The sequence below is a fragment of the Erpetoichthys calabaricus genome, chromosome 3 (genome assembly GCF_900747795.2).
Source record: "Erpetoichthys calabaricus chromosome 3, fErpCal1.3, whole genome shotgun sequence".
Lineage (NCBI taxonomy): Eukaryota > Metazoa > Chordata > Cladistia > Polypteriformes > Polypteridae > Erpetoichthys > Erpetoichthys calabaricus.
This window is the reverse complement of record NC_041396.2, coordinates 48,909,247-48,923,556: the sequence shown is the minus strand read 5'-3', so window position 1 is coordinate 48,923,556 and position 14,310 is coordinate 48,909,247. Positions and strand designations below refer to the sequence as shown.

Below are 14,310 nucleotides of genomic sequence, written 5' to 3'. Positions count from 1 at the left end.
AACAGTAGCACTGCTTTGACACTGGGTGCCGCCCATTTGCAAAATTGAACAGAAACTTGCGTATGCATGGTGTGAGGCTCCCATGAAAATGTGCATGGATTTACGTCAAGTTTAGTTTTTATACATCTCAAAGTGTGCTTGGAACATTTTTGCGTGTATGCACTGTTTATACAAGAGGTCCTTGGTCACCAAATTCTTGTACCTGAGTTGTCCCTCTAATATACTCATTCCTAATCCTGTATACCCTTATTACTCCAAGAGGAAATTGTTGCATCTTCACCTCTGCCACTTCCAGCTCTGCCTCCTTTCTTTTTGTCAGTGCCACCATCTCCAGTCTATACAACATAGCTTTCACTCTTGCAGATACTCTTCTATCACAAATCATTCCTGACACTTTTTCTCCACCCATTCCACCCTGCCTGCACTTTGTTCTTCACCTCTCTTCACCTCTCTGTCACACTCTCTGTTCCTTTGGACTGTTGAACCCAAGTATTTCTACCTTCACCGGCTCTGCTCCTTGCAGTTGCACCCTTCCACCACCTTCCCTCTCATTTATGCACTCAGCCTTACTCTTACTGACTCTCATTCCCCTTCTTTCTAGTGTGTACCTTCACCTCTCTAGTTTCTCCTCAACCTGCTGTCTACTCTCACTACAGATCACAATGTCATCCGTGAACAACATAATCCATGGAAACTCCTGCCTGACCTCATCTGTCAACCTGTCTCTCACCATTACAATCAGGAAAGGGCCAAGATCCTTGATGTAATCCCACTCTCCCCTTGAAACCAGCTGTAATTCCTACTGCACACCTCACCCTAGTCACACTGTCCTCATATATATCCTGTACCATCCTCATATACTTTTCTGCTACTCCCAACTTCTTCATACTGTACCATAACTCCTCTCTTGCTTTCTCTAAGTCCACAAATACAGACAATGCAACAAACACAAGCGTCACTCTTGAAGCAAACATCTCATCTTCAGTACTCTTTCCTGGCATAACACCATACTGCTGCTTACAGATGGCTACCTCTCCTTTCAGCCTAGCATCTATCATTTTTCCCATATCTTTATGGTGTGGCTGATCAAGTTTATACCCCTGTAGTTACTGCAGCTCTGCACATCTCCCTTATTCTTGAAAATTAGTACTAATACTTCTACACTCCTCAGGCATATTCTCACTTTTTAAGATTTTGTTGAACAATTTAGTTAGAAATTCTACTGCCATCTACCCTAAACATCTCCATGCGTCCACTGGTATATCATCCAGGCCAACTGCTTTTCCAATTTTCATTATCCTTATAGCTTCCCTCACATCAGCCTTGCTGATTCCCAGTACTTTGTGATTTACTATCTCTACTTCATCCAGCTTACACTTTCTCTCTTTTTCTATATTCATACGTTCTTCAAAGTACCGTTTCCACCTTTTCAACACACTCTCTCAGTTTGTCAACAAATTTCCATCTGCATCCTTTATCAACCTGACCTGCAGCAGGCCGGTTCATTTAGCTGGCCAATTGGTACAAATCCTTTTCTCCTTCCTTTGCATCCAGCTTCTCATATAGCTCAACCTTTTCCTTAGACTTCGCCACCTGTCTCTTCACCTTGTGCTGCATCTCTTTATACATCTGTCTGTTTTAGTAATCTCTCTGGTTATACCAATTCTTCGCTAACCTCATCCTCTGTATACTTTTTTCATGGCACACATTAGGTCTTTTACTACAAATGAAGTTAAATGAATCCAAAATGAATGATACCACAACCTACCTAAACATTGTTCCTGACCATGTGCTTCCCATAGTCTAACTTTTTTCAAAAGGATATTTACTGTAGCATAACGCACAATGTTACAGAGCACACATTATCTCAGGCTGGTTGCATGAACATGAACATGACTTGATGGCCAGAACAATTCAATATAGCACCTTTGGAATTAGATGGAGCCAGAGACTTGCATCATGGATGTGTGGTTGAAAACAATCTATTGGACCTGAGTGATGCTATTGAGTCAGCAGTGACAAAAATCCATCAGGAATGTTTACAACTGACTGTATATAAATAATGTGGCTGTATGTATTCTTCTAGATATGATAACTTCATGTGACATCATATACAACGGTATTCTTATTTACCATCTAAAAAACTACCAAACAATGGTTTTAGTCATATATATATAGAGAGACGTTGGGAGCATGTATGTATTAATATACAGCATGCTGCCACACCCATCGTATGGCAAACCACCTCAGGATCCCAAAGAACCTGAGTGCAACTGTGCAACAGGTGACACCTCAGCACCGCACTAATTCAAATAGAGTGGAACAGAGTGAGATTTTTTACAGTGGCTAGAATATCAATCCTCCCACCAACCCTTAATGTTTCCCTGCAAGTTGGAGGACCTGTTTGCAGGACTGGATGCAGGTTAACAGCCTTGCTCAAGGGCTCAACGTTGTGGAATCACTCCTGGCATTTACAGGATTTGAACCAGCAACATTTCTATTGCTAACACAGATCCCTAACCTCAGATTCACCCATATATACAGTAAGTAAAATCTTTGTAGTTTTAAATGACTCTTACTGAGAAAAATACAACATGGTGCATGATGTACAACAAGGAGCAATCTTTGGTCCTTTGCAATTCTCATTATGCATGCTCCCTTTGGAAGCTGGAGGACATGGATACTTCTTACTCTATGAATGAATAACGGTCTACACACATAGACTGGATGAAGAGCATTTTTCTTAAATATAACAATGAACAAATGGAAATTCTACTACTTAACTATGATAAAAAATAGGGATCTGCTGATAAAACTTGATCACATATCTTTACAAATAAACCCACAGGAAATGAATTGATGTGTCATCATTGAATCTGATCTAACCTTCAAATCCCAAATTACTCAGCTTAGAATGACAGCATTTTTCTGTTTTTAAAACAAAGCATGAATTTGACCTTTACTGTCACTTCAGCTGAAAAGTAGACACTGTTTTTAGCTGACAAGATTACTGTAATGTGCACTTTTAACAGATTTGCCAAAAAAGACATACATAGGTTAAAGCTTGTTTAAAATGTCGTGAGAGAAAAAATGCCATGTACTACTGCTCCAGTGTCACATGTAATTGGCTTAAAGAGCAATATTTCTACAATGGCACCATCAGACCTCCATGATTTCATGGCAGATAGTCACTCAGATAATGTCAGTGTAGAATACCCAGGAGCTGATGGCCAGCCATTTAGCCCAGGTCAACAAAACTTTGTGTTCTTAAACTTCTGGATATCATGGTCCTCCAGAGGTTTATTTTCTGCAGTTCTTGTGATTTCCTCTGTTCATAACTAACGTAAAAATAATCTAGGGACCGTATAACACCATCATTTTCAGGATAAATAGGTAATAGTTGTAGACAATTTTACATTATTTTGTGTATTTTGGTTATTGAGTAGCATAAATGAACCATCGTAGCACTGCTGCCTGGCAGCAAGGAGACTGGGGTTTACATCCCAGATGTGCTCTATACCTCGTGTTTGCATGTTCTTCTCATGTCTGAGGGAGGGGGGGTTTCTTCCCCACAGTCCAAGGATGTGAAGGTTAGGTGAAATGCAGATGCTAAATTGGCCAGTGTGTGTTTGCCTTGCAATGGACTGGAAACCTGTCCAGGGATTGTTTCTGCACCCAGTGCATACTGGGATATGCTCCATCTTCCTCAAAACCTTGCTCTAGATTAATGTGTTTGGAAAATGGTGGGATGGAAAGATTTTTGTTATTTATTTATTTTTTTTTGTCTAATATTTTTCTACAGGTTCTTCTTCTTCTCATTTCTGTAGCATATCTTACTAGTACTTTTATCTCTCCCTGTTGATTTAATGTTCACTACTTGGGTTCATCTAAGTGGGCCTGTAGCCCACAGTATATTTTAAAGTAATTGGTATTCACATTTTTTGTAAAGCATGAGCTGCATTTGTTGCATGAAATGTGCTATATAGAAACATGTATTATTATTGTTAATATTGGGAAACAGTGTAATGGCTTAGCTGGTTGTTTGAATTAGTTTGTGTTGCCAAGATCAGAGCTCAACTCCATCATGAAGTTGTCTTTCCTTGTCTTGACCTATGATTCTCCAGATGGTTCTGCTTCACAGTATCTCCAGTCTTTAGTCTCTCCATATGTCCCCTGAAGAAGTCTTCTTTCTGCTTCTGCCTGTCATCTGACCATCCCTCCTCCTGCCAGACATGTCAGGAATGGACAATGCTTCTCCATTCTTGCTCCAAGGGTGTGTAATGATCTCCCTTTGTCTATTCAAATTGCACCCAATTTACTCATGTTTAGGCGTCTTTTGAAAACGCAACTTTTCATTAAATATTTTGGAATTGCTTAGTGTCTCTTGTACAGGATAGCGGCAATTGTACTGACAAAGAATTTATGATACTGATGTCTGTCATTTTCTAATTGTAGGTTTAATCATATAGAAGTAATATCAATCTGTCTTGCTTGTTTATTTTTATCTTGTTCCCTGTAGCTTACAATGCTTTCCCCTTCTAACGTGACTTGCTTTGTAAGATGCCTTGGATAAAGATGTCTGCCAAAAAATAACTAATAGTATTGTTGAATCAAAGGCTTAAAGAATTCAGGCTGCTCATGAGTCATAATGGGGTAATACCCAGTACTAGATAAGTTTACCTGATAAAGTGGATATTAGGCATATAAAACAGAAAGTGCAAGAAGATATACTGTGGAAGACAGAACATTCAAAGTATATGTGTACAATGGATTTTAGTTGGCCAATGCTCCTTAAACAGACATAAATTAAAGTATTTTAACATTATGCATTTTTCAGATACCTTTACCCAAGGCAACTTAAACTTACAAGGTATTGTATAATATAGTTGCTTATGTGAATACAATTTATAGTTACAGCACCAGCAGTGTACGTGATTTACTCACGTTCAGCCAGTCAGTTTCAATTGTTAATTGAAACAGCAGCCTTGTCATCTAAAGCTCAGCACCTCAGTTTTATATTAGAGGGTGGTAATTTATCCATCCCAATATTATTGAACTTGCTTAATCTAGCTCAGGGTTTCAGGAACAGTACTGTGTGCAATAGAAGAACTGGCTCTGCACGAGGGCAGCCATCACACACTCACATTTGCTTATACTTGAACAATTAGCTGAATATCCATATCTTTGGGATGTTGGAGGAAACTTTAAGAAAGCACGGGGAAAAGACAATGTCGAGGGTGCCATTTGAACTCGGGCTTCTGGAGTTTTGAGACAGCATTGATAGTCACTGTTCCAATGATAATAATTTAGCTAATAAATTGTCACACTTTAATTACAGTGCTAATTTTAAGTTTGTCACATTTATATTTTTATGATAAGACTAGCTGTACTACTTGTCTAAGACCGTGGAAAGCTAAGTAATCAACACAGACCTCAGCATTAAGTACACCAGCTATTAGAATGTATTTTGTAATGCATGCAGTAATTGTAGTAATTAAATGAAATGCATTTGTCATTTGAACAGTTGATGCATCACAAACATTTGTAGTAGTCTGTTGTAGTTGTCTATTGGAATGACGAATGCAATGTAGTTTATTATACAAATGTTTGTGATGCGCTACTTGTTGGAATGACAGAGACTTAGCAACCAGACAGACACAGACACTTATTCTTTTATTAAAGAATAAAGGAAAGATTGATCCTACTCTTTGAATAATTCTCATGTTTCTTTTGTTTTTTTTTTTGCCTGAGGGGTGGATTACATTTTGTCAGAAATGTGATAACTAATATATTTTTTTGGACATAATGCAAAAAGATTTCCATTCACTACTGAAGTGAGCATGCAATGCCCTGCAATGTCCCATAAAATCAGGAACCTAACAGAGCAAAAATAAATCTGTTTCATTTCTATTTGTTATCCTCTTTGTGTAATTTCAGGATGAAAACAGCAAGGTGGCATTTTCAACAAGACAACCTGAAAAGACCATAATCCATGGCGTGTTGGTCACGGGTAATTTCTTTCATTAGAATATGTGCGTTTTATAGCTGAAAGTAGGCAATAAAAGATGAACACTATAATATTTTAAATACAAGTAAAAAACTGAGTATATGTGCCTGTATATCTAAAAGCCATTAGTCCTACTACATATTTTACATAACCATGGTCAACTAAACTGCTAGTTTTTATATTAAAAGGAACAGAAAACATGGAAAGATTAACTCATTAGAAGTAAATGGTTTTCAAATGATGTTCTTTTATTGTTTGTTTCACTTAAAAAACTTGCAAGCTAAACTGCCACACAGTTTGCACTATATAGTCTTAAAAGAGATAGTAGCAAATTTAGGCCTTGGATCAAGCAAAAGATATTGTGCATGACATAAATGTAAGATTTTTTATTAATCTGCTCAGTCCTTTAAATCAGATTTCAGAGCTCCCAGTGCAATAATCTATTACAGTTTAGTCATTTATAGTATATGTTGAATGCTGCCTCATGTCTTACTGAGTCAAATTATTTCTGCACCAAAGCAAACAGGAGAGATACAGTATTTAAATCTCAATACCTACTAAGATTTAAAGTCTTGCATGCTGTCATAGAAAAACAAATATTAGTAGAAACAATGAATACCAGTAGGGTACAATTTAAAAAAAAAACATTTTTTCAGCACTGGATTGGCTATTTTACGTGTCAATGTTTAAGCAAAAATAGATCAAAAATCTAGGCACAATTATTTAGCTTAATCCCTGTTGCCAGAATGTGTCCTGAGAAATGTGCCTTAGTCTTCCTCAATATACAGGTCTTTGTATAGTGCCAACTTAAAATTATGTGACTGTTATAATTTAATAGTAGTACTCCATCATTTACGTACATCATTTAGTGGTGCTGTCTATGGTTGAAGTGTTTGTCTTATCAAACATTTTGATGGAGGCTTGGAATTGTCAATTGGATTACTTTGGTAGTTCAAAAGAATAAGATTGTGGTAGTTCTGTGGCTTTTAATGAGCTATTTTCTGTTTGAAGGATGGGACTCGAGAATAGAGGGACATTTTATTTGGCTCAATTTTTCCTTTCATTGCCCAAGAACAACAAAGTGGTGACTATCATTTTTACAAGAGGAAAATCTCTGCCCTAAGAGAGGCAGGAATGACTTTTTTATGTGTGAAGACGATATTACTCTTTCATAACAACTTGTCTGTCTGATCCAGAATCTTGCTATGCTACATAACCATTTTTCCTTCCTCTGGGTTATATTGCTGTGTAGTTTTGTGAGCTTTACATCATTCTTAGTGTTTGAATTTCGTGTAGCCCTGAGACTCTCAGAGGCTGATGTATATGACATGTACTGGATCTGTATGCCTTCCACTCAGGTGGTCATCTTGATAGGAGAATGACTATCTGACCATGTGCTTTTTTAATAGCCATCAAACCACTTATGTGAAAAACAAATGTGTGTGCACATGTATGCAACCAAAACATTGAAAGTTTTTATATTTAATTAACTTTTCTAAAAAGAACATAGATTTCATTAAAACTTTAGCATGAAATCATATTAAGATGAAAAAATGTATCTCTTTCATCAAGCCCGAAATCTCTCTTTCCATTAGATCTGTGAATTTTTACATTAGGGTTAGGGATAGTAATCCTAGTTCAACTATGTGGCCTATAATTCCTTTCCTGGACTCTGAATAACATAATAAAACATAACATACCCAGCATAGAATAATAGAAGGGAAATTCAGCAGCATTTGTAGAATATTGGGGTAGTACATAGAGTCCACCTGGGAGAGAATTCCACATTAACTTGTTCCTTGACCTGTGGTGATAAATTCGATCTTGAATGATCTGAAAAACAAACACAACATAGAATGTTTTATAATAAATATTTTTTGCAATACTAAACTTTATATTGATGTATTTATAGAATTGCGAAAGATCTAAAAATAAAAGGTTTTGCTGCTTCACCACTTCAGGGTCCTCTCTCTGTATCCTGGCTTGGCCACTATTTGTGTGGAAATTAAATTGCACATTCTCCATGTTTTCCAGGGGATTTCTTTGTGTATTCTGGTATGTTGGTACATCAGAAGAGATCTCTCTACTAGATAATCCTGTAGTTGTGATATATGGTTACAATCCTTTTGCATAACTTTTGTTTTTTGCATTATAACAAAAAAACATGGTTGGAATAGATCCAGTATTATTAAGTATGTGTGGAATCAGTCTTGTTGTCCTTAAAGGTCCTGAAGAGGAATAAGCCAGTTCTATTGAAGGAGAGAAATGTAAACTTTATGGAAAAGTACATAGGCTATGTTTAGTGTCGCCTCTATGGCATCTGCTCAGAAAATAGAAATGCTTTATTATTATGAAGGAAGGTAAAGGTTACAAACAGAGTAAATGTTATTCATAAAAATAAAGGCCCCATGGAGGGTATGAACTGCTTCAAGATGAAGCTAACAACTCCAAGACACCACAAGTACACCCTTTCAACTTCATCCTTCTGAACCTCTCCCTGTAGCTTGCTTTGACTACCTAATAGTGAGCAAATGACCTGAAGCATACAGCCAGTGTTACATATTGGATTTAACTTGCTTGAGGCATCAAAAGACCCAAGGATTTCAGCTCACACTTTTCCAATGCGATCAGATCAGTTAGGTTCCTCTACTTTTGACTCTGTTGGTTCATGTAATGATAGCTTTAGTATTTGTTTGAAAATTGTTTCTATGACTAGATATTCTTTGCTTTGTTTTTCCTGTGTGGTTATTTATAGATAGATAGATAGATAGATAGATAGATAGATAGATAGATAGATAGATAGATAGATAGATAGATAGATAGATAGATAGATAGATAGATAGATAGATAGATAGATACTTTATTAATCCCAATATTTATAGTAGATTAGTTAATTTTTACTTTATTTTTTTCTTTATTGAAATGTTTCAATATTTATGATATATTTTAAATTTGTAAATAAGCAGCATCAATAACACTTCTAGTATTGCAGTATTATTTATATCAGATCAGACACCCCCTCTCATTCCCATCTAGAGAACAGGGAAGGAAAAAGATTTCAAATGAATTACTGAAAATAATTCAAAATTCATGAAATAGCTTTACAGATAGTGGTTAGTGGTTTAGTATGATCAATTAAATGAAGACAACAGTCATAAATATCTACCAGACTTTATAGTGTCTTTATACTGTTCCTTTTTTTTTGTTCAGTGCCTCCTGACACACTGGTATGACATATAATGTACTGTCCAACTCATCTTGATGTCTACTTTGAAAAATATCAAGCTTTGTTCCCTCATTTTTTGCCTGTCTAGACCATGGGTGGGCAAAGTCATTCCTGGAGGGTCACAGTGGCTGCAGGTTTTTGTTCCAACCCAACTGCTTAATTTGAAGCACTTATTGCTCAAGTAACACTATAGCTTCACTTTAGTTGTCTCGCTCATTAAGATTTTGAACCCTTATTGCTTATTTTAGTCTTAAACAGCCATATTCTTGGTTTTTAATTGCTCCTTATTAGCAATAAGTTGCTAATGACAAAAGAAACCAGCATTTCTCCATTTAGCTTGTTTTCATTTACACCTGCGTGTATTTATCATGCACTATTTGGTTTAATTAAATACTTGGAAGGAAAGTGAAGAGAAAAAAGTGAAACACTGAAAATTACTCATCTGTTTTAGACTTCAAATCATTTGGATGATATCCTTAGAAAAGGAAAAAAAAAATGTAGGATATGAGAATGACCTGACAAGGCAGAGTTAAAGCACTAGCAAGCCATGAAATTGAATAATTGACAAGGATTGTTTTCTGATTAAGCAACCGGGTTTGTACAAAAACCTACAGCCACTGCGACCCTCCAGGAATGACTTTGCCCACCCCTACTCTAGACCCATTTTTAGGTTTGTGCTGGAAATCACACCCTTGTATTAAAGGAAACCAATAGGTGTCTTCAATAAAAATGACCAGAAGGACTTGAAGTTGTGCATGCGTGGTGGTCAAAGTTGCTCGTTTCCATAAAACTTTTAAAATATTGGGATTGGTAACATAAGTGCATATGGTTTCATGTTATCTTGTTTCACTGATGCTGACAACAAATATTATAACATTTCAGATATTTCATTATTTACCTGTGTTTCGTAGCCATCTAAGAGTCATTCCCAGGAGGTTAAAAATTAGAAATTTCAGACATAAGCATGTGGGGTATCATTTTAGACCATTTCAAGGTCAGTGAATATGAATATTATGTTATTTTTGATCCTTTACTAATGATCTAGTCCTCTATGGACCTCTATCAGAGGGTGAAAAATTACATTTTCTGGGAACACTAAACAATATTTGGACTTTAAACATTTAAATCGAAGCACACATTTTAATATTTCAAATATATAACACAACTATTCTTGTTTATTACTTTACTTTGCAAAAGAGATGGATTAGCACTCCATTTGAGCAAGATAAGAAAGTATGCCAGCAGCTAGCAGTGTAATATAGTATATCACAATATATTGTTCATTTAGCAAAAATGTCCGATCAGATATTATCCCAAAGTAACCTGATGGAAGGTTAAGGATTATTGATAATTAAGAAAAATATTACTCCAAAAGGTGTAAGCAAGAGACTTTCTCAACAGCACACAGCAGGTGGCACAATTTTAAGATGGGTTCAGAGTTTTTTTTTTTGTTTAGGAGCATTTGTCCCAGGATCTGGGGATGGTGGGTGTCCCAGAATGGCCAAAATTCACTCTATTTTTTTATGGTGCTACAGTATTAGTAAAAAACCTCTGGTGATTAAACTTCCTTTAATGTAAAATGAAGACCTTGAAGAAGATAAATTGTACCAGTTTTTAAAATGAACAAACAGCTCTGGAACTGCTTAATGCCATAAATGGAATAAAGCTTTAGAGATTTCACCTAGATGAATACTGAATATTTTTGCATATTTCAATGTAGTCGGTGCAGAGTGTCATTTTAGTAACCTGATATTGATTAAACATGACTTATGCTTCACTGTGTACCAAGAACAGATTGAACGGTCTTACAATCCTGCCCCTTTAAAATGGGTGAATTTTGTGGGTATTATTTATCCCTTGACAACTTGCCTGAAGAATGGGCCTGAGCTGCCTCAGAAACTTGCATATTGTAACCTGTTCAGTTAGCCATTAAAATATGTCATTTTGCTTCACTTCACAAAAAGAGGTTTTCAGTTCTCTGCTTTCCATACAGAGAAGAGCTGATCAGCTTTTAGTTTCAGAGTGCAGGTTTCAGAGGTTTTTGGTCATTTTAGAGAGTTTTCCCTGTCTGAGAAAAACCCAGAGAGGGTGCCTGAGGGAATCCCTAGGGAGTTTACTGAGAGTACTCAGAGAAATATTACAGAGTATCTTTACAGATAGGATGTATGAAACTATTTTAAGGGAATGTCTACAGACGGGCTTCTGGAAAGATGTCAGCCCAACTCTGCTTTACACCTTTGTTAACAGATGAAGTCCAGGCAGATCCTGGTTGATGCTGGAGTTCAGTCACTTAGTCTGCACTGGAAGTGGAGGAAGACACAGCTGGATGCCTGCACCCCTGTTAAATGTGATTTAATAATAGGCCTGGTGTACCACAAAGGCCTAGCAGAATGGACAATTTCACCTTTATAATGACCATTAGTCTATCCAATTACATTCTCTAAAGCTCTGTAAACTAACTCATTTGAGCAAGTGTTTAATTGCAGCCCAGAACATGAGATGTTTCCAAAGAATGTAGAAAATACATCAGTTGTATGGATTGTAAATACAGGTTGCAATAGATTCAAATCTTTAGTACAAATAACTGTTATTTGTAGCATTTTTTCAATTAAATTGGTTTGAGTCTGAATATTGGTGCAGTGTGAAGAGCAATGAACTGGTACCAGTGCCTAAATAATTAGGTGATGCACAGTGCACGCAACGGTTAATATACAAATAAGACTTTATTTTCATTAATTAACAAGGTCAAAAAGTATAATGCATTGTATGTATGTTCTGACTTCTCCTCCAGAGCTGCATCTTGCCAGTTGAATTCCTGGATGTAACGGGAGTCCAGTTTAACATACAGATTGGTACTCTCTTTTCAAAACCATACTTTAATATTTAAATATCTGTTTACTGACCTATCTGTTCACACAACTCAGCTGCGCAAAATCAAAACAAAAAACCTGGAGGCTATATACATGCAGCTGTGTTAACTGGATATAAAGAGTGTAAGGAACAAAACAGAAGTATCAGTATGTGATATTAAAAAATTGAATCTTAATGTAAGACAAATAAAATAACCTGCATACGAAGAAGGGCTTATGGTCTTCCAGACAGGCTTCACTGACCTTATTCTACTTAATCAAGTGTGAGTACCTGCATACAGCAAATAGTTTCTAATGAGCACAAATAACCAATAACCAACAGAGTGCTAAAAAAAGAAGCAATAATATTACATGATTGGACTTTGCTGTACTACTCCGAATGTGCAGTGTGCTGCTGAATATTCTCACTTAGGGTCATTGCAGTTATATTACATCTAACCACAAGTTGTTATAGCAGACCATTAGTGGGTGTAATGTAGTGAGTAATTACTTATAGAACTGATTATACTGGTTTATTTAAATTAATATAAAAGAAATTTAGATTTTTTGTTACCTTTGAACATCACCCAGCTTTTATGTGGTGAACTGTTGAAAATGCATTAGCAGTAACAGTCACATGGTTAAACATTTTTATATGCAGCAATTTAAAGAAAGCAAAATTTCCATCCCCAACTTGTGTTGAAAAATAAAGGTATAGAGATACAACTCACAGTGTCACCCATTTTCTTTTACTAAGGCTGATCTACATTACCAATTTTTAACTGTTTGAAGGATCAGCTGACGAAGAGAAAGAAAATCTGGCTAGGATGCAGGTTTTCTTAAGACTTACTTATTATTTGATACAGTGTCAGAGAGGCAAGTATACATCACTGGATACATGTTGAAAACAAGAGCAGAAAGCTCACCTTTACGTGACATATTGAAATGAGATAGTATTCAAAATGCAGGGGTCACTGAAATAATAAACTTCATTAAGAATAAATGTTATAAAGATGTCTAATAAACAGCTGAAAGGAATTTAAGAAAGGTAGATGGAGAAAAATATTGTTAATAATTCTGCAATTGTCATAAAAGTTTGTCTCTATTCTAGTAACAGAACATTCAATGTTGATAGTCATTTCCTTCTCATAGTTCTTAGTACAATAACCTCACTGTAAGCCTCCATATTTATGTGAGTTTTCTCTTGGGCTGTGGTTTCTTAACCCTAACCCACAAACCAAAAGCAGGTTACTAAACTAACTGGAGACAATGAAGCAGCTAAATACAGATTAGTTCTGGAATAACTTGAAGTTCTATTCACAGCTCTCATTGCCACTGGTCTTGGTTTTATGGCACCCTGAACTAGAATACCAAGTTTAGAAATTGAATGGGTGTATAGTAACCTCAAGAAAGAGATGATCTGTATTGAAGTTAGGAGCAAATTTCGTGCAAATTAAATTTTATGTAAATAAAAGAAAAATGTTAGATGTAGAAACAAAAACGTTAGATTTGATTACCCAATAGGAGGTCTGAAACATAAAAGGATACTTTATGAGAAAAACATAGAAGTCATACTGATTTTTTTACTTTCTACATGAAGACAGTAGACAGAAGCAATTAAGATGGCTAATATGATGTTAGGTTATATAGGATAATATGTAGAGTACAAGTCAAGAGAGGTTATGCTTAAGCTATTTAATGTAGTAGTGAGGCCCCACATGTAAAAAATGTACAGTTTTAGTTTTCATGCTACAGTGAGTCCAAAGGAAAGCAAGTAGGTTGATTCCAGGAATGAAATCAATGACTTAAGATGAAAGACTGAATGAGTTCAACCTCATCAGCTTAAGCAAATGAAGTTTAGGATATGACATGATTGTAGCAGGTAGAAATTAAGATGGGAATTAGTACAGTGGATTCCAGACATATTTCACACAGATATTAGAAACTTTTTCTTCACACAAAGAACCAATGTCTCATAGAATAAACAAACAAGTAGTGTGATTGAGAATAAGACTTAAGAGATTGATCTTATAATCTCAACTCAAAATAATTTTGGAAAAATTTGATAAATGGGATTGGTGAGCTTGCTGGGCTGAATGGTCTGTTCTCATCAAAATTGTTCAAATATTCTAAAAAGGAAAACTATCTCTCTCTTTACAATGGTAATTATGCCTATATGGAATCAATTTTCTAGCTATGTAGTTGAAAGTAGATATCAGGAACCTCCA

The 14,310-nt window shown here is 35.9% G+C and overlaps 1 protein-coding gene across 1 annotated transcript in view; it reads right to left on the bottom strand.

The window, feature by feature from the left end:
• The window catches only part of LOC114648010 (exostosin-1-like), a 337,474-nt gene that overhangs the window by 42,065 nt on the left and 281,099 nt on the right, over positions 1 to 14,310 (bottom strand). The window contains exon 6 of the mRNA XM_028796783.2: positions 7,708 to 7,840. Coding sequence (XP_028652616.1) covers positions 7,708 to 7,840 — 133 coding nt within the window. The remainder of the gene's footprint in view (positions 1 to 7,707; positions 7,841 to 14,310) is intronic.